Source organism: Phyllobates terribilis, unplaced genomic scaffold (genome assembly GCF_046119375.1).
Source record: "Phyllobates terribilis strain yellow unplaced genomic scaffold, ASM4611937v1 Scaffold_7__3_contigs__length_470593459, whole genome shotgun sequence".
Taxonomy (NCBI): domain Eukaryota; kingdom Metazoa; phylum Chordata; class Amphibia; order Anura; family Dendrobatidae; genus Phyllobates; species Phyllobates terribilis.
This window is the reverse complement of record NW_027362767.1, coordinates 223801895-223822437: the sequence shown is the minus strand read 5'-3', so window position 1 is coordinate 223822437 and position 20543 is coordinate 223801895. Positions and strand designations below refer to the sequence as shown.

The 20543-nt window shown below is 41.7% G+C and overlaps 1 protein-coding gene across 4 annotated transcripts in view; it reads left to right on the top strand.

The window, feature by feature from the left end:
* DENND1A (DENN domain containing 1A) overlaps window positions 1-20543 on the top strand; it is a 754510-nt gene that overhangs the window by 395267 nt on the left and 338700 nt on the right. For all 4 annotated transcript variants that reach the window (XM_073639759.1, XM_073639756.1, XM_073639757.1 and 1 more), the window contains exon 11: window positions 12548-12593. In XM_073639759.1, the coding sequence (XP_073495860.1) occupies window positions 12548-12593 (46 nt within the window). The remainder of the gene's footprint in view (window positions 1-12547; window positions 12594-20543) is intronic.

Here is a 20543-nt window from a genome sequence, read left to right as displayed (position 1 = left end):
TGTTTCATGTTGGCTTTTATTGAAATGAATAGAATCTTGCACATTTGTTAAGTGTTTTCGGGGAGATGTACCAAGTCTCTATGGGTCATCGGTGGGGTCAGGAACCTGAGAAAGGCATTCTTTTTTTCTATTATACAAAATATGTTTCTGCTGCTTGTTCATTTTTCTTTTGTCGGAAAACGTTTAGACTTTTTTTTTTTTTGCCTATTTTTCATTAAATACAATTTGCCACCTGCTTTTGAGCGTTTGATGTCACCTGTGATTGTCTGGATGATTGTCACTGGTTCACAGTAATTAACACTTTTTAGCAGGTTTTATCATAGGGTGCTCGCCCCTGACAGTGAAACGATGAAGGGATCAGTTGGCAGTGGAGACAGTGAATTAGGTTAGAGAATGATTGGGATTTCCGTAAGGGATGGATTATTACACCGGATAGAGGTTATCACTGTCCGGAAACTGCATGAACTGAACTTTTAGTCTAGTTTACTAAACTTTACTAAAGTTATAACAAGAATGAAAATCTCAATCTCTTAGAGACATTCTCCAATTCTGACAATCTCATTTCTTGCAATGTATCCATTTCCAGTGTTGTAAAAGGAATCTGTCACCGGGTTTTTGTCACATATTCTGGGAGCAACATAATGTAGAGGCAAAGACCCCGATTCCAGTGATGTATCACTTACTGTTTTGCTTACTGTAGTTTTGGTAAAGTCCCTGTTTCATCAGCAGAAGATTATCACTGGAGGACTAGTAAACCTTCCGCCATGTAGTCCTTCCTGTTTATTAGTTCTGTATAACCACGACCCCCATCACTGATTGGCAGCTTTCTGCCTATTAGAAAATTGCAATGGAAAAACAGATGATATATATTTATATTTCTGTAGGGCATTAACCTTGAATATCCACATTATACAGACTATATCACTGTGGACTAAAGTATATAGACCATTGGAAAAACATGAAACAAACCCGATAATGATTGTACGACAAACCGGCCATATTTAAAAGAGAAACCTTTATTGAAACATAATATGTGGTGGCACAGAAAAGAGCATCCACTACATAGCACAAGTAGACAAAAAAAAAATATATATATATATATATGAGTAACCAAAGCGATATGCAAAACCCAAAATAAGTTCTAGTACATAGATGTATATATACATATGGGTATAGAGGTGTCAGAATATATACAAGGCAGCTAATAAATCATACAATAGGTAGAGGACACCAGGAAGTATTCATGGCAACAGAGTTGAAAAATATATATAGAAAGGTACAAAAATTTGAATGCAAAGCCCATTAAATCAAGGTATGCCACAATAAATCGATGGTGTATAACTAAGTTGGTGTATGATATATGGATTAAATTGTATGGATTAAATTACCTTATACTAAAGTAAGGGCTTGGGACGCTGGCTCAGCTTGTGCTCCTGCTATGTATGTGGACATCTCACCCTGACGCGCGTTTCGATTGCGTCCTTCCTCAGGGGGTGATAGCAGGTTGTGACTATGTAAGTTTTTATATAATACAATCAGCCAATGGGGATGAGACGACTGGATCACGTGATCACTACTATCACGCCGCTCCCCTGTTCCAGCCCGAGCCTGGCGTCATGCAGCTGAGGAGACCGGAACACGTCAGGGGTCACGTGTCCAGTCACCTAGGAGATGCGGTCACGTGGGAGACGCGACCGCAGGTCCTGCACTGCATAGAGACGCCGATCACGGTAGGCACAGGAGAGCGCACGGAGGTCACGCGTCACTCACCGCTCATCAACATGGGATGAGAGGAGAAAGAGAGGTAAGTATATAAATATACACCCTGATCAGTGTCAGAGAAAAAAATATTTAACAAATAATATAATATAAAGTGACAGCGTGCTAAGGGGTGGATTTATGATTATTACTAAAGAGGTAATGATTATATGAGATTGATTACCAAAACAATTGCAAATAACAGCTAATGTAAAGTGGCAACGTGCAAAAGGATAGATTATGATTATTACTGTGGAGGTCAAGACAGTCATATCAAGACATATAAAAATGGCACAGTATATGTAATTCACAGTACGTACATAAATAAATATATATCTACACAAAAAAGTGTGTATATATATATATATATATATATATGAATACAAAAATAAAATTATATAATCAAATTAGTAATCCAGATATCAAATTAAATCACAGATCATGTGAGTTAAAAGGTGTGTGACTAAAGTGAAATAACAATATAAGAATGCAAGATGCATATATAGCATGAAAACACAAGTAAAGTGATAAAGTGCATGAATGGATAATGTGTACAAAACATAAATATATACAGAAACGTGTAAAAAAGTGTACGTGAAGTGCATGTGTATAGTATATGTATGTACATGATAAAAACAAAGTGCAAGTGCAAAAAATACCAATACATAATATGTGCATATTAATCAGAATAACAATTTTTAAAAAAATGTACGTCCACATATACTTGATATCCTATATAGACATAATTCATCCAAAGTTAATTCATCTGAGAGATTTGAGCACCTTGTCAATATCCATGTTAGGCCAATCCTTGCACTTCAATGGAAATAAGGATGGAAGATAGAAAACCTCATCACAACCATCGGAGAAAAATGGCTGACAGCGCTAAAAACATAAAAATACAACAAATTAAGAAAAATATTAAAAACACATGAGAATACGTCAATTGGACTAAGGAAAAACCAATATGGTGGAACCACTTCATAAAAATGGAGTGAAGCATAAACTTTCATTGAGACCCAGGGGGTGAACCGTGTCCAAGGCCCAGATCCATTTTGTTTCTAATCTCGCCAGATGGTTACGGACATTCCCGCCACGTATATTGGACATAATCCTGTCAATCCCTCTCACCTTGAACCCAGAAGCATCACATTTGTGAACCATTTTAAAATGCCTTGGAATTGTTTTCAAGGTGAGAGGGTCATCAATTGACTTAGCTGCAATAATTCCATTGATATGTTCCCTAACTCTTACTTTTAGTAGACGGGTAGTCAGGCCGACATAAATTTTATTACAGAGGCAGGTTGTAAAGTAGATCACGGCTGTAGTAGTGCATGTAATATTGTGTGTTATTTTAAAAGTTTTGGTATTCATGCTATTGTGAAAAGTGTTGGTACGGACGATATTCAGGCATGCAACACACTTGCCACAAGGTGTACAACCCCAAGGGGGTCTTGTATTATTCAAAAATGTCAACCTATCGTTCACATAGTGGCTTTTCACTAGTGCGTCGCATAGGTTGTTAGCCCGTCTGAAGGTAATGCTAGGTTTAGGCCCAAGATATTGTGCCGAAATTGGATCGGCCAGAAGTATTGGCCAAGATTTCTCAATTAGCTTACGTGTAACGTCAGAATTAGCATGGTATTGAGTTATAAGTCTCACCTCATTCTTTTTGACCTTATTTCTGTCAGTATTTGAATATAATAATTCATGTCTGGGACTATACTTAGCCCGATTATAGGCCTTTTTAACAGATCTTTTACTATAACCTCTGCTGAGAAATCTTTCTTTGAGGTCCATAGATTGTTTTTCAAAGTCGTCTGTGTTGGAGCAAATCCGCTTTAGACGTAGAACTGGCCAATAGGAATAGATTCAATCAGTTTAGCAGGATGAGACGATGATGCATGGAGAAAATTGTTTACAGATGTAGGTTTTCGAAACAGATCAGTCTGCAAACAATTCTGATTGTCCCTGTATACCTTGATACCTTGACATCAAGAAAGTCAATCACGTTGGTGTGACAGCGGTAAGTAAGATGGATATTGTATTCATTGTGGTTCAGTTCAGTCATAAATTGATTTAGTTGAATATCTGAGCCGTGCCAGACAAAGAATACGTCGTCGATGTACCGCGTCCAAAAGGGGATGTGGTCCATCGATGCGTACCAGTCAGACAGGAAGAGGTCCCTCTCCCACAGCCCCAGGAACAGATTGGCATAGGAGGGCGCAAAGGCCGCCCCCATGGCTGTCCCCTGGAGGTGCAGGAAGAAGGACCCCTTGAAAGTGAAAAAATTGTGAGATAGAGTAAATTCCAAAAGTCGCAAAATGAAATCAATCATATTTGGTAATGTATCAGAAGATTCCAAGAAAAACTTTACGGCTTTCTGCCTATGCAAAGTGTACACAGAAAGCGGCCAATCAGTGGTGTGGGCGGGGTTATACAGAGCTCAGCATTCACAGAACTGGTAGATCTGCAGCAGAGAAAACAGGGATTTTATCAAAACTGAAGCAATTAGTCCAGTAAGGCCTCATTCAGATGTCAGTTTTTCACGTGCTAGTGCTATCCTTTTTTTTTGCACAGATAGCACACTTGCCTAGGATAATCTATGGGACTGTTCACATGTCCGTGATTTTTTGCCGATCAAGTGGTCTCTGCAAACATGCGGAGGTACATCCGAGTGTCCGGATCAAAATCCGCAATGAAAGGCTATGGGTCTGTGAAAGAAAACGGACAGTATTTGGATGCCATCCGTGTGCTGCCTGTTTTTCACTGATTGATAGAAGAAGGTAGAAAAACTTTATTTTTCTCATCAGTGAAAAAAACTGATGATTCTGACTCTCTGATGTCTCTCTGATGATGCTGTAATGACGCTATAATAAAAATCACTGATGAAACTGACCAGCTCTGATGACTCTCTGATGACGCTGTAATGAAAATCACTGATTAACCTGACCAGTCTCTGATGCTTTGATGACTCTCTGATGACGCTATAATGAAAATCCCTGATGAAACTGACTAGCTCTGATGACTCTCTGATGGCACTATACTGAAAATCACTGGTGAAACTGACCAATCTCCGATGACGCTCTGATGAAGTTCTGATGGCCCTCTGATGACTGTCTAATCACACTTTGATGAAAGTCACTGATGAAACTGACTAACCTCCGACGCTCTGATGGCGCTCTGATGGCGCTCTGATGAAAATCTCTTATGAAACTGACCAATCTGTGATGCTCTGATGGCGCTCTGATCATGCTACAATGAAAATCACTGATGTAACTGACCAATCTCTGATGATGCTCTGATGAAGTTCTGATGGCCCTCTGATGATCTAATCACACTTTGATGAAAATCACTGATGAAACTGACCAATCACTGGTGCTCTGATGAAAATCACTGATGAAGCTCTATCCATTCTTCTCACACATTCACACAGCTGATGTCTGAATGAGGCCTAAGTGATACATCTCTAGAATCATAATCTCTGCCCCTATATTATGCTGCTCTCGGGTGGGGTAGCAAAAACAGGGTGACCGATTTCCGTTAACTGATCATGGCTCTTCAGCTGCCATATTTGCTTCAGCACCTTAGACACCTGTATGATTCTTGATCATGATTCATGCTGAATGGACCTTTTGGATTCAATATGGTTGGATCTTTCCAGTCTCATTTCCACATCTTGAGACTTTTGACATAGGACAGGTTGATTCATTGGCAAAATGAATGTTAATACAAATTAACATTTAGGAGCAAAATATTTTTTTTGTTGCAAAATTGAATAAGTAAAGAAAGAAATGTTCTAATAAAAAAAATAAATATAGTGGACTGGTTATGTGAATGTTGTGGGCAAGCCTTTAAATTGTTTCTTCGAGATTGTCCAAGAATCGACAATTGCTTTCAGAAGATGGTAAAGCTCGGTTTGAAATTTGCCATAAATGTGCCGTAGGCAAGAGGTTGTCCCATTATAAACCCTTATCTGGGGCTCATTCATAAAAAGTGCTTTTTTTGTAACAAGATGAATATAGTAAAATGTATTTGCCCTTAAATGTCACAAGAAGCAAAATTATGCCTAAAACAGATGTGATATTTTTGCACCAAGGACATTACCCGTGGAAGCTGCAGTTCTGTTTCTGATAAGAAGGTGCAGCATACAGTGGGTACAGAAAGTATTCAGACCCCTTTAAATTTTTCACTCTTTGTTTCATTGCAGCCATTTGGTAAATTCTAAAAAGTTCATTTTTTTCTCATTAAAGTACACTCTGCACCCCATCTTGACTGAAAAAAACAGAAATGTAGAAATTTTTGCAAATTTATTAAAAAAGAAAAACTGAAATATCACATGGTCATAAGTATTCAAACCCTTTGGTCAGACACTCATATTTAAGTCACATGCTGTCCATTTCCTTGTGATCCTCCTTGAGATGGTTCTACTCCTTCATTGGAGTCCAGCTGTGTTTAATTAAACTGATTGGACTTGATTTGGAAAGGCACGCACCTGTCTATATAAGACCTCACAGCTCACAGTGCATGTCAGACCAAATGAGAATCATGAGCTCAAAGGAACTGCCCAAGGAGCTCAGAGACAGAATTGTGGCAAGGAATTTATCTGGCCAAGGTTACAAAAGAATTTCTGCATTACTCAAGGTTTCTAAGAGCACAGTGGCCTCCATAATCCTTAAATGGAAGAAGTTTGAGACCACCAGAAGTCTTCCTAGACCTGGCCATCCAGCCAAACGGAGCAATCCTGGGAGAAGAGCTTTGGTGAGAGAGGTAAAGAAGAACCCCAAGATCACTGTGGCTGAGCTCCAGAGATGCAGTAGGGAGATGGGAGAAAGTTCCACAAAGTCAGCTATCACTGCAGCCCTCCACTAGTCCATGGATGCCGTACCAGAACACTGCAAACCTCCTAATATCTGCGGCATTCTGGTGCCTACCTGATGCTGCAGGTCTGAATAATCAAAAGAGGCGCCAGGGATGGGTTTTAGGAGGTTCTTAGGTTGGGCATCCAAGAACTGCTGTGTCCGCTGGACCAGGGTTCTGTAAATCTTTTTTCTCAGCTCTAGTCATAACGATCAGATTGGTGGGGGTCCAGCACTCTTACCGATGAGCTGTTCTACTCAAGCTGTAGCCAGCGTTAAATTGTAAATGAAGCCAAATAGCACATCCACATTTTCCTTAATATGTAAATTAGCTGTTAAGATCTATGGGCCGGACATAGATCTCCCTGAGAATTTGCCTCCACAGCTGATTGTAGATGAAAGGAGGCATTACCAGTGTGAGACATGTAGATCAGGAGAGCAGATGGTCAGTCATTACATGTCTCACGCTTCTAATAATCCGCTTAATTTACAATAAGCTCTAGAGGCAGATTCTCAGGGAGATCTATGTCCGGCCCATAGATCTGAACAGCTCATTTACGTATTAAAAAAATGTGGATTTCTCTGGAATAAAATGATGGATCACACATATCAAGGTATCATTTTATTCCGCTTCCTATGAGCTACATGCCCATATAGACGGCTTAGGGAGGGGGGGGCGGTGATAATCCTGACAGATTTCCTTTAAACCAAGCATATATTTTAGGAGCTGCCATAGGGGAAGTCTGTCTCCTGTTATTGGCAGTTAACATTTCTTATTAAACCGTATCATAAGCTAATGGATCTGTAGAGCAAGAAAGAAAATCTTGCAGGATCTTTTTTTTTTATTATTATTTATTTTCTGTTTTAGTCACATTTGTATATAAATTGTTTGCGGCTGAACACAGTCTATGAAACAATTAAACCAGAAGACACAGAAGAAGAACTAAATGAATCATTAGCTAATTCCGTATTCCAGAAACTCACGCTGTCTTGCCGGCACCGAAGTACCATCAGCAATAATCTGAAAGTCTTCACAATGAGCAACATCTGTACAACTTTGTATCCAACCCTCAATCCATCAGCTAAATGAAATTGTTACACTAAATCTGAATATATATATATATATATATATATATATATATAGTGCTTAATCTAAATGTCTCTCTGTGGAATACCTTAATGTCGAGCACTGAGCACAATCTCATCTGTCGACAGCAGATTTCAGCACTTGTGACAATCTAATTAAACACGTTATACCTACTAGTCCATCTCTTGATTAGTTGTAGATCACACAAAGATGGACATGTTGCTGTTAATTAAATTCCTCAGATGTGAATTCTTCCATCTATATAGTGTCATCTTAAGCTTTGGATACATTATTAAGGGTTAGCTCCGAGCTCTCTGTTACTTGATTGCTCTTTATTACTCCACAAGTTCCATCGTTATCGTTATACATTTTCTCAGAGACTTCATAAGTTATCTTCACACATTAGAAATATTCCACCTAAAGTTTTGCCACAGATCCACATCAAACCCTGGCAAAAAAAAAAACAAAAACTTGCATTTTAATACAGATTTTACTCTACGCCCAGTATGGTTTTACCTATTTAAGAACCTCTCTTAAAATAAGAGATCTTCTAAGTTGTCTTCACTTACAAAGCCGGACATTCTTTCTGCCTCTGCTTAATGGACACGTACAGTCTTGGCCGAAAGTGTTGGCACCTTTGAAATTGTTCCAGAAAAAGAAGTATTTCTCCAGGGAAATTATTGCAATTCCACATGGTTTGTTATACACCTTTTATTTTTCACAAAGAAAAACAGAGGAAATAAGGCAAATTGGACATAATTTCACACAAAACCCCAAAAATTGACTGGACAAAATTGTGGGTAAACAACTTAGTTTCAAGCATGCGATACTCGTTCCCACTCACCTGTGTACAATGTGGTGCGTGTCAATAGTGTTTTCAGAACTTACCTTGGACATTAGCCTGGCAATCCCACAACATTAAGTAACACATGTGGATTTTGCCGTGTTTTTCTGTCTGCATCCGAAGAGAATTGCCATAAAGGGAATCTATCAGTTGGTTTTTGCTATTTAAACTCGGAGCACCATAATGTCGGGGTAGAGAACCTGATTCCATGGATGTGTCACTTATTAGGCTCTGTGTTATAGTTTCAATACAACCAGTATTTTATCAGTAGGAGATTATCACTACAGGACTAGGTGTCACGTGCAGGCTAGTCAGGCTAATCTGTGTAACCCCGCCCCCCACTACTGATTGGCAGCTTGCTAACAAAACTCAGCGTACAGGGAAGCTGCCAATCAGTGGTGTGGGCGGGATTATACACAGCCCAGCATTTGAGCACTGCTACATCTACAACAGGGAAAACAGGGATTGTATCAAAACTGCAGCAAGCAGCCCAGTAAGTGACACATTGCTGGAACCGGGCTCTCAGCCACGACATTATGCTGCTCTTAAATTGCATTGCAAAAACCTGGTGACAGATTCCTTTTAAAACGGTTTTGGAAAACTCCTTCCCACCATCTGCAGTTTGTTTAAAAACAAATAAACTGTGCTTTACTCACACTCCCCAGGTCCAGCGCTGAAGCTTTACCATTGCTCCACGTGTCTGTTATTTTTTGGCAGCACTGATTGATGTGCCTTCAGCGCTGCAGGCAATAACAGACATCGACAGCAGTGATGGGAGACTCACCGCTGGACCAAGGTAGGGTGAATAAGGACCAATTGTTGTTGCTTTTTTTTTAAACAAACTGCAGCCAGGAGACAGGTATCTTTCAAAACCAGAAAATACTTTTAAAGAGAACCTGCTACTAGATTCATGAATAGGAGCCTGGCTGCCAGTTCTTTTCGGTTGATTGATAAGACTCTACAAGGTGTGTACGTAGGAAGAGATTTGTCAATCAACTTGAGCTTGGCAGGGAGAAACCGGCCAGGAGGGGTCGCACCGGACTAGTCAGGTCTCACCCTATAGTCCCCTTCTGGCTTTTCAAACTATGCTACAGCAGTCAAGCTGGTGACAGGTTCCCTTTAAACCAATTTAACCAACCCTTCAGGATCTGTTATATAACCCTGACAACCCCTTTAAGAAATATTCTGCATGTCCTGGTGCTACAGTGTAAATGATACCTTCCAATCCAGTGTTGGACAGGTGATCACAGAGCGTCATGATGAGTCTCATTTGCTGTATACCCTTGTGTTGTGCAACATATGTTGAGCGATCCTTCGCATGTGTAGAAGGTGTTAGGTTTATCTGATCCTGCACTCATCATACATTGTATGAGAAGTGCACTCCATCAGATCTTGAATTGTTTCCTTATTGTTACCCGATGTGGTTACATGACGTTCTTTTGAAGATTTTCCGTGCAGATCACTCTACGCGATAACCTTTTGGCCCGGTGGGAAATGTTTGTTTTCCGGTGAAATCCCTTTTGACCACTGACAAAGGAGCAGCTAATGAAAGCCACCCCATCATTGGATTTTTTTTTTGTCTTTTCGCCACTGTTTGGTAATATATATATATATATATTTATTCCATGGGGATATCCCACACACTACACTGACATTTGCTGCAAATGGAAGGGAAATTGAATGCTAGAACCGAAACTTTAGATTTGTGCCCAAGGAAAACTTTAGTGATTTATTAATAATCATCACACGGAGTAAAATGAAAAAGGAGGAGATTGAAGTGCGCCTGTTTCTACTAATTCAGATGACCACAGCCGTGGTGACCATACTCGTCTTACATAAATCATCTAAATAATAGCTACGTGTGAATTCTGACATATTTTTTTTTATATTTGTTTTTGCTTTTTATTTTTAAGTCGTCCACCATCCGGTATAAATGACATATTCACTATATTTGAGGGTGGGGGACATTACTGACAAGGGCAAATTTATAAAGGTCCCGATTCTTCAAATAGTTGGTGCCTGAAAGCTGGCGTAAAAATTATTGTAGATGTCACAAAATTTTGAGGCGCGTACTTACGCAACAATTCTGCATCTTTTGCCTGTTTTACATCCGTTCCGCCAACTTTTTAGAAAACTGTGTGAAACTTTAGGGTGAGGGGCATAATCTATCCCGGCCCATCAAATTCATTTTAATACAAATGAGTAGAAAAGCAGAAATTGTACTCCAGATGCACCAAATGCCTCTTAAAGAGAAACAGTCAGTAGGATCAACCCTCCTAAGCCGTCTATATGGGCATGTAGGTCATAGGGAGCTGAATAAAATTATATTTGAGATCTCAAATTTGGATTCATCAGACCAAAGCTCAGATTTCCACTGGTCTAATGTCCATTCCTTGTGATTTTTAGCCCAAACAAGTCTCTTCTGCTTGTTGCCTGTCCTTAGCAGTGGTTTCCTAGCAGCTATTTTACCATGAAGGCCTGCTGCACAAAGTCTCCTCTTAACAGTTGTTGTAGAGATGTGTCTGCTGCTAGAACTCTGTGTGCCATTGACCTGGTCTCTAATCTCAGCTGCTGTTAACCTGCGATTTCTGAGGCTGGTGACTCGGATAAACTTATCCTCAGAAGCAGGGGTGACTCTTGGTCTTCCTTTCCTGGGGTGGTCCTCATGTGAGCCAGTTTCTTTGTAGCGCTTGATGGTTTTTGCAACTGCACTTGGGGACACTTTCAAAGTTTTCCCAATTTTTCGGACTCACTGACCTTGATTTCTCAAAGTAATGATGGCCACTCGTTTTTCTTTACTTAGCTGCTTTTTTCTTGCCATAATACAAATTCTAACAGTCTATTCAGTAGGACTATCAGCTGTGTATCCACCAGACTTCTGCACAACACAACTGATGGTCCCAACCCCATTTATAAGGCAAGAAATCCCACTTATTAAACCTGACAGGGCAAACCTGTGAAGTGAAAACCATTTCCGGTGACTACCTCTTGAAGTTCATCAAGAGAATGCCAAGAGAGTGCAAAGCAGTCATCAAAGCAAAAGGTGGCTACTTTGCAGAACCTAGAATATAAGACATATTTTCAGTTGTTTCACACTTTTTTGTTAAGTATATAATTCCACATGTGTTAATTCATAGTTTTGATGCCTTCTGTGTGAATGTACAATTTTCATAGTCATGAAAATACAGAAAAATCTTTAAATGAGAAGGTGTGTCCAAACTTTTGGTCTGTACTGTATATATATAGATATAGAGATATATCTATATTTTTTGTTTTCTGCAAGTTTTTTTTCTAATAAACATTTTTACAATTTTTTTCTCCCAGTAAGGGATGTGAACACCTCGTTCCTCTGCTACTATAATGCTTTGTAATGCTTCTGTGCAGCTTGTGACCCCTTTGACACTATACCCTGAAGATGGTAGTATTATGGCAAACATGTCGAGGGCGCTCTGCCAATATGACGAAGGGCTCATTCACACATCCTTAAGAGATTAAATGGTCCTTGTTTCATCGGTGGTTTTGTTGGGGTTTCTTCAGGTTTTTCATCTGGGTTTGGTCCAAGTATTATCAGTTTTTCTCGGATAAGCTAAAATAAAAAGTTTCTCTACTTTCTCTTATCTAGCCGTCCATGACAATCGGATGGCATCCAAGTGCAGTCCGATTTTTTTCACAGACCTAGAACGGTCTATTTTGGTCCCATCCGCTGTATTTTTTTAACTAGATTTGTCAATCAGGACTTTAGTAAAACTGTATGAGATGGAGCTGGAGTTGGAAACTTAAAGAAGAAAAAAATGCTAAACAAATGTTTTATTCTATCAGTGGTGTGCATATCTGGTATTTTCTAGAATTTAATGACTGTCAAGTGTCCTAAATTAGCTTCTAATTGAAGAATTGAATTTCTTTTGATTTAGGAGGAAAACGTAGATTTACATGACACATGTGCCTGGATTGGTGTATTCAGTGCTGAATATTGATTCCTTGTTCCTTTATCTCTTCTAGTGCTCCGATGCCCTACCTCATAGGAATACACTCAAGCCTAATGGAAGTAAGTTATTTTTCTTTGTATGATTAAAGTGTCTTTCCAGTTCTTCTGTCACTGGGCAGTATTTGATTAGAAAATTTACTTGGGATTTGCCCACATCAGTCTAAGAGCGCGTAAACAAGTCAGTAAAAAAGCTGACATAAAGCCTGCACAGAGGTGCACTTTGTGAACTGAGGCTTACAGAGGGTTTTTTTCTGTCCAGTCCAACAGAAAAATAAATCATGACTCGCTCCATCTCTGTGCACACCAGAGTCAGCCGTACTAACTGAGCTGAAGCGCACAGGCTCTGCCTAAGAACGCACAGGATCAGCACTGTTCTCTGCGTACTTGGGAGCTCAGCACTTCTGACTCCTGAGCAGTGCTCTTTTGCCTCCTGAGCAGTGCTCTTTTGCCTCCTGAGCAGTGCTCTTTTGCCTCCTGAGCAGTGCTCTTTTGCCTCCTGAGCAGTGCTCTTTTGCCTTCTGAGCAGTGCTCTTTTGCCTCCTGAGCAGTGCTCTTTTGCCTCCTGAGCAGTGCTCTTTTGCCTCCTGAGCAGTGCTCTTTTGTCTCCTGAGCAGTGCTCTTTTGCCTCCTGAGCAGTGCTCTTTTGTCTCCTGAGCAGTGCTCTCTTGCCCCCCTGAGCATTGCTCTTCTGCCCCCGTGAGCATTGCTCTTCTGCCCCCCTGAGCATTGCTCTTCTGCCCCCCTGAGCAGTGCTCTCCTGCCCTCCCCCCCCCCCCCCCGAGCAGTGCTCTTCTGCCCTCCTGAGCAGTAAAATCGAGTCCCCGGTCCCCTGCTCTTTGGAGACACACGGTGACAGAGATAAAACAAAGCACGGCCCATCAAAGAGCACATAAACACTGAGGATCACAGTGAGACGGACACGGCCCACCAGAGAACATAAACCCTGAGGATCACAGTGAGATGGACACGGCCCACCAGAGAGCATAAACCCTGAGGATCACAGTGAGACGGACACGGCCCATCAAAGAGCACATAAACACTGAGGATCACAGTGAGACGGACACGGCCCACCAGAGAACATAAACCCTGAGGATCACAGTGAGATGGACACGGCCCACCAGAGAGCATAAACCCTGAGGATCACAGTGAGACGGACACGGTCCATCAGAGAGCATAAACCCTGAGGATCACAGTGAGACGGACACGGCCCACCAGAGAGCGTACACCCTGAGGATCACAGTGAGACGGACACGGCCCACCAGAGAGCGTACACCCTGAGGATCACAGTGAGATGGACACGGCTCATCAGAGAGCATAAACCCTGAGGATCACAGTGAGACGGACACGGCCCACCAGAGAGCATAAACCCTGAGGATCACAGTGAGATGGACACGGCCCACCAGAGAGCATAAACCCTGAGGATCACAGTGAGATGGACACGGCCCACCAGAGAGCATAAACCCTGAGCATCACAATGAGACTGGACATGGTCTATCAGAGAGCATAAACCCTGAGGATCACAGTGAGACGGACCCGGCCCATCAGAGAGCATAAACCTTGAGGATCAGATTGAGACTTACCCGGCCCATCAGAGAGCATAAACCCTGAGGATCACAGTGAAACGGACACGACCCACCAGAGAGCATAAACCCTGAAGATCACAGTGCGACACGACCCACAGGTCACAAGTAAACCACCTTAGATAATTGTGCCTTCAGCAAGCAGAACTCTGAAGACTTATCAGGTGGAATATTGCATCATGATGACCACTCAGGAGCGATCAGTCGTTACTCTTATGGAACTCGACTAAAGGCAGAATATGATATTCCATAAAGTTACTTTTTATTAATTTATAATTATATAAACACATTTAGTTTATGTAATTATCTGTGATCACCAGCTATATTTGTACAATTTGGCAATCATCAAATTATTGAGCAAAACGCTCATACATCGGGTGATTGAATTGTTCATCCCAATATTAAAATCATCGTTATCAGCAGCACATATTCCAGTGTACACAGGAGGTGTGCTGCCGATAACGATGATATTCATGCACACAGCATGATTGTATTAAAGGGAATCTGTCACCAGGTTATTGCTACCCCATCTGAGATCAGTGTAATGTAACGACAGAGAGTCTGATTCCTGCGATGTGTCACTTACTGAGCTGCTTAGTGTTGTTTTGATAAAATCACAGGTTTCTCTCCTGCAGATCTAGCAGTTCTCTGAATGCTGAGCCCTGTATAACCCCGCCCACATCACTGATTGGCTGCTTTCTGTGTGCACTGCCAATCAGTGGTGGGGGCGTGATTATACAGAGCTTATGAATATGGAGGACTATGTGGCAGCAGGTTTACTAGTCTTCTAGTGTTAATCTCCTGCTGATAGAACAGTGGTTTGATCAAATCTACAGCAAGCAGTAAAGTAAGTGACAAGGCTGGAATCAGGGTCTCTGTCTCTACACCATGCTGCTCTAAGAGTAGGTAGCAAAAGCCTGATGACAGATTGTCTTTAATGATCATAGAACTCTGGACATTCCATTAAAGGACCACCGATTTGGCTTTTATATGGCTGATTGGTGATTAATATCTGTGATCGTCGGATGTAAATCCACATTTAGAGATGACATCCTCACCTACTAAATTCCCCCCTCGGCAGCTGTCAAGCTCCTTGTTCCCTCAGTGACCCAGCTATTTTTTCCTTGTCCCTCAGTATGTTACATCCAGCAGCTGAAGATATTGCGGAGAATATATGGAACTGTCTAAAAGAAAAATAGTTTTTGATGCCCATAGCAATCAATTTAGTGAAATTTTCACTTTGTGTTCTGCACTTGAAAAAACAAAAAATGTGCCATGATTGGTGCAACAAAGACAGCACTGCATCTGGGGGTGTGGGGGACAAGAATCCTGAGTCACTGATCTATCACTGGCCAACATTAGATAGGACTAACAGCATTGTGAAGAGACTCTCTGCCACTTCTGGAAAGCATATGACATCTTAGGAAATGTAGTCTACATTCATCTGTTAGCAGGTTTTTGTTAATTAATCTCAGCGCAGTATGATGTAGGGGCAGAGACCCTGATTCCAAAGATGTGTCACTTACTGGACTGTGTTGTTGTTTCAATATAATCAGTGTTTTATCAGCAGGAGATTATCACTAGATGACTAGTTGTCTAATTCTTGTAGTCCTCCTGCTCTGTATAATTCTGCCCTTACTACTGATTGGCAGCTTTCTGCCTATACACAGTGTACACAAAGCTGTCAATCAGTGGTGTGGGCGGGGTTATACAGAGCTCAGCATTCAGAGAACTGCTGAATCTACAGCAGAGAAAACGGCGATTTGATCAAAACTGCAGCAAGCAGTGATATATATCGTTGAAATCAGGGTCTCTGTACCTACATTATACTGCTCTTGGATTACATAGCACAAACCTGCTGATGGATTCCCTTTAACCCCTTCTCGACATTTGACGTAACTGTATGTCATGACTGGGAACAAAAATTATAAAAAAAAAAAAAATACACCTATTTGGTATCGCTGCATCTGGAACGACCTGATGCATAAAACTGTCACACTATTTAACTCCTTCAGTGATCACTGTAAAAAAAAAATAGAGTGACAAAAAAATTATGCTTTTTCATTATGCCTGCCGAAAAATGTGGAATAGTAGTAACATGAAGTACAACGTGTCACGGAAAAACAATCTCAGAATCACTGGGTACATTGGAGCGTTCCTGAGTTTTCACCGCATAAAGTGAAAAATTGTCCTCGTCAGGAAGGTGAAAAATGCTAAAGTAGAAAAGTGAGTCTTTACAGCAGGCAGCCTACACATGGCAAATCAGCTAAAGCCGGCGTAAAGCAAGAGCTTCAGTTTTTTGTAAATGGTCTATAGGCAAAAAAAGAAAAATTCTTGAGTGCTGCTTTAACAGTTTACATTTTTCCTTTATGTATTTGCAGTCATCTGCAGTTTGCCCTTCTCCTGCCCTGTTGTCAAAATCTGCTCAAATCAAGTTGTCATTATCCCACCAAGTCCTCGAGACTAGACAAATGTAAAAATCCGCCATTTATTTTTTATTTTTTTTTTGTCTGTATGGGAGATGTGGAGTTCCTAAAAGGTTGCGGGTGGCCTTAATAATTTTTTTTTTTTTTGCGTATCTTTCCCATACATTATAGAGCGTTTTCAATACACTTTGCCGAACGGATAAGGGGATTGTGAAAAGACGTAAAGCTGTAGCAGGCTCTACGAGGGAGAAGTCATTATTTTATTTTTATAGTACCAGACATACTGAAACTGACACAATTGATTAGTGCAGGGAAAGTATTGTACGATTCCTTTATAAGTCGGGAGCTAATCCGTCAGCAGCACATCAGCTCTGTCACTAAGGCCAGATTATATTACTTGTTCTGCGTCTCGGGGAATTTGATGAAAAGCCTTGAGCATACTCTGCTTGTTCTCTGTCAGATATTAGGACCGAGACGTGGCTCAGTTTACGTGCACCGCAGAAGCAAGGCTTGATTATTTCCTGCGTTTGATCACAGTAGGGTGCCATAGCATTCATCCCGCAAAAAGCTGTCTGCTATTTATGAGTTAATAAAGGCCAATGAAATTTCTGCACAGATAGAAATTATTAGGCTCATTATGAGGATCTCGCCCTCTCGGGTCTCGCCCTCTCGGGTCTCGCCCTCTCGGGTCTCGCCCTCTCGGGTCTCGCTCTCTTCCTTACTATTCGAAAAGCACAAAGGAAAAACAATTGGAAGATCATAATGTTTAAACCCCATCCGTGGTGTCGCTTCTCACCTGCCGAAAAGAGCCAAAGATGGCTGCTCTCACCCCCTGGGATATAGCACATATTACTTGGAGAAGATGAGATGTTTTTTTTTTTCTTTGTCGCTACAGATTATGATTATCGGTGTAGGCACTTAGTGCCCATTAATGGCCCCATACATATTAGACTAACACCGATTCACCCCACCGATGTCGGGTAATGTGTATGGAGCCCCAACAGATGATTGATGGAGGAGATAAGAATCCGGCATGTCCGATTTCGGACTTCAGATTCTCTCATCCACTGTAGACATGTCACTGCCAAAGCTGAGCAATGGCATATGGGAGAACCGGGAGAGATAGCTGCCACTTGTACAGTCGGCCAAAGCGGCGGCCATCTAAAGTGTATGGGGACCTTAGGCGGTGATCTATTTCTACGCTGATTTGTACTAGTAGTATCTTGGAGGAAGCCTATACACATGCTCACTTTCAATATAAGGGACATTAATGGAATACAGAGGTGGCAAAATGCATCAAGAAATGAAGTTTGGTATTGGCAATCACGAGGGACACATTTTGGGCTCAATTCATCAAAGCTTTTATGTTAGAATTCTGGCATAAAAAGCTTTGAAAAGTCTCAAAATTTCGACCTTGAGCTAAAATTTTGCAACCTATAGCTTTCTCGCCAGAGGCTACTTCCATTCATCAAATTCTTGACGAACAGCAGCGTTTCTTACTTCTGTCCTTGACTGGAGTAGGATTCGTGGCTAGACGCACACAGAGCTGCACGGCACTTATCCGACGGTCATCTTAATGAACACTTCTCCTCGTAATCAAGACCGATGAGAATAACACTGGTCTGGATGAATCACAGCCTAAGGGTCCCTCACATCTCTATGTGCCCTAAAGCAGGAGTTCAGAACCTGAGGTCCAAGGGCCACATGCAGCCACGATGCCATTCTCTGGCACATGGTTGATGTTTTTAGTTATTTGCTTCATACATATCACCTTCAAAAGATGTTAATTATACATTTACACACAGGGCCTCATTCAGTAAGACTGGCGTTTTACAGTATTAGCAAAGTCATCACTATATCAAGATGTGTCTAATTTATTAATAGGTGCATGCCTCTTCATAAATTAGATACATCTTACAACTGCTGCGTACCTCCTCCAGAAATGTTACTCCAGTCAACAACTGGAGTACATATCTGATGTTATTTTCTACACTAAAGTGGAGTAAAATTGATTTATTTGCTGGGCAGGCCTCTCCACGCCATGTCCCACCAAGCGTCACCCACGTGGACAGAGCCAGCTGGACTGGTGTAAAACTACCAAAGTTTTGCAGACATTTCAAGGTATTTTATAACGGAAAACTGTGTTTACTGAAAGTCCATACGTTAAACAGCCAAACTGTTGACACTGGAGGAATTGCAACTGAATTAAATCATGGTGCTTTTCATTAATTAGCCAATAGAAATGTTGTAGCAGATTCCAATTCTTAAAGTTAATGTGTGTGACTACTTTCAAAACCCTTTTTGTGATCTTTGGGGTCATTTCTCACTTTCTTGTACTTACAATGCAATGCCTCTGGAGAGGCGAGTTTTTCAGATGTTCTTGAGTTCTGTATGTTATATACTTAAAGTGCCGCCTATCCTTTAAGTCAAAATCTGTAAAAAGCATGGTTTGCTCGTTGCTACCTTTAACCCCCTTAACAAGGTAAAACTGCTTTTGGGTCACTTACCAGTCCAAGAAGTGAAGGTACTCTAATTCTCATTGTCTGTATCTTGTCATCCACTATTTTTCTGTGGAGTTCTGCCAGCACTATTGGTGACTGTGTCTTCTGTTTCCCTAGCTTCCCAACATGCATTGCTCCTGCCATTTTCCAATGGCTTTCCTGCAATGAACTGTAAGTCCACCACCTTATATACCTGTATGCAGTTTGGCGGACAGGAGAGCTGGAGCAGAAAAGTCAGAACCCACCTTTACTTTCTGTAGAGAGACAAAGATCCGCCCCCACTTCACGTAGAGCGACAAAGGCCCAACCCCAACTTCCTGTACAGAGACAAAGACCCACCCCTACTTCCTGGAGCAAGACAAAAACCCAATCTCAACTTCCTGTACACAAACAAAGACCCACCCTCACATCCTTTAGAGAGACAAAGACCCACCTTCACTTCCTGTAGAGGCAAAGATTCACCCCCACTTCCTGAAGAAAGTCAAAGACCCGCTCCGACTTCCTTTAGATAGATAGACCCGCCTCCACTTCTTTTAGAGAGACAAAGACCCGCCCCCACTTCCTGTAGGTAGACAAAGACCCGCCCCCCACTTCCTGTAGGTAGACAAAGACCCGCCCCCACTTCCTGTAGGTAGACAAAGACCCGCCCCGACTTCCTGTAAAGACAAAGACCCACCCCCACTTCCTGTAGAGGCAAAGATTCACCCCCACTTCCTGAAGAAAGTCAAAGACCCGCTCCGACTTCCTTTAGATAGATAGACCCGCCTCCACTTCTTTTAGAGAGACAAAGACCCGCCCCCACTTCCTGTAGGTAGACAAAGACCCGCCCCCCACTTCCTGTAGGTAGACAAAGACCCGCCCCCCACTTCCTGTAGGTAGACAAAGACCCGCCCCCACTTCCTGTAGGTAGACAAAGACTCTCCCCGACTTCCTGTAAAGACAAAGACCCACCCCCACTTCCTGTAGAGGCAAAGATTCGCCCACACTTCCTGTAGAGAGACAAAGACCCGCTCCGACTTCCTTTAGAAAGATAGACCCGCCCCCACTCCTTTTAGAGAGAAAAAGACCCGCCCTCACTTCCTGTAGACAGTCAAAGATCCGCCCCCACTTCCTGTAGAGAGACCAAGAGTCGCCCCCACTTCCTGTAGGTAGACAAAGACCCGTCCCCACTTCCTGTAGGTAGACAAAGACCCGTCCCCACTTCCTCTAGAGACAAAGACCCTCCCCGACTTCCTGAAAAGACAAAGACAAAGCCCAACTTCCTGTAGGAAGACAAAGACCCATCCCCACCTTCTCTAGAGACAAAGACCCGACTTTCTGTAGAGACAAAGACCCGCCCCGACTTCCTGTAATCCATCTCAACGTCTTTGCTGGCACAGAAGGATTACACTTGACAACAGTATAAGCACAGCTGGTTGCAAAGAATGGACACTCTTAAGAGGTCAGCACTTGTAAGTCTTTTTTTGCGCAAAACATACTTTTTAAATTAAATGAATTACAGAT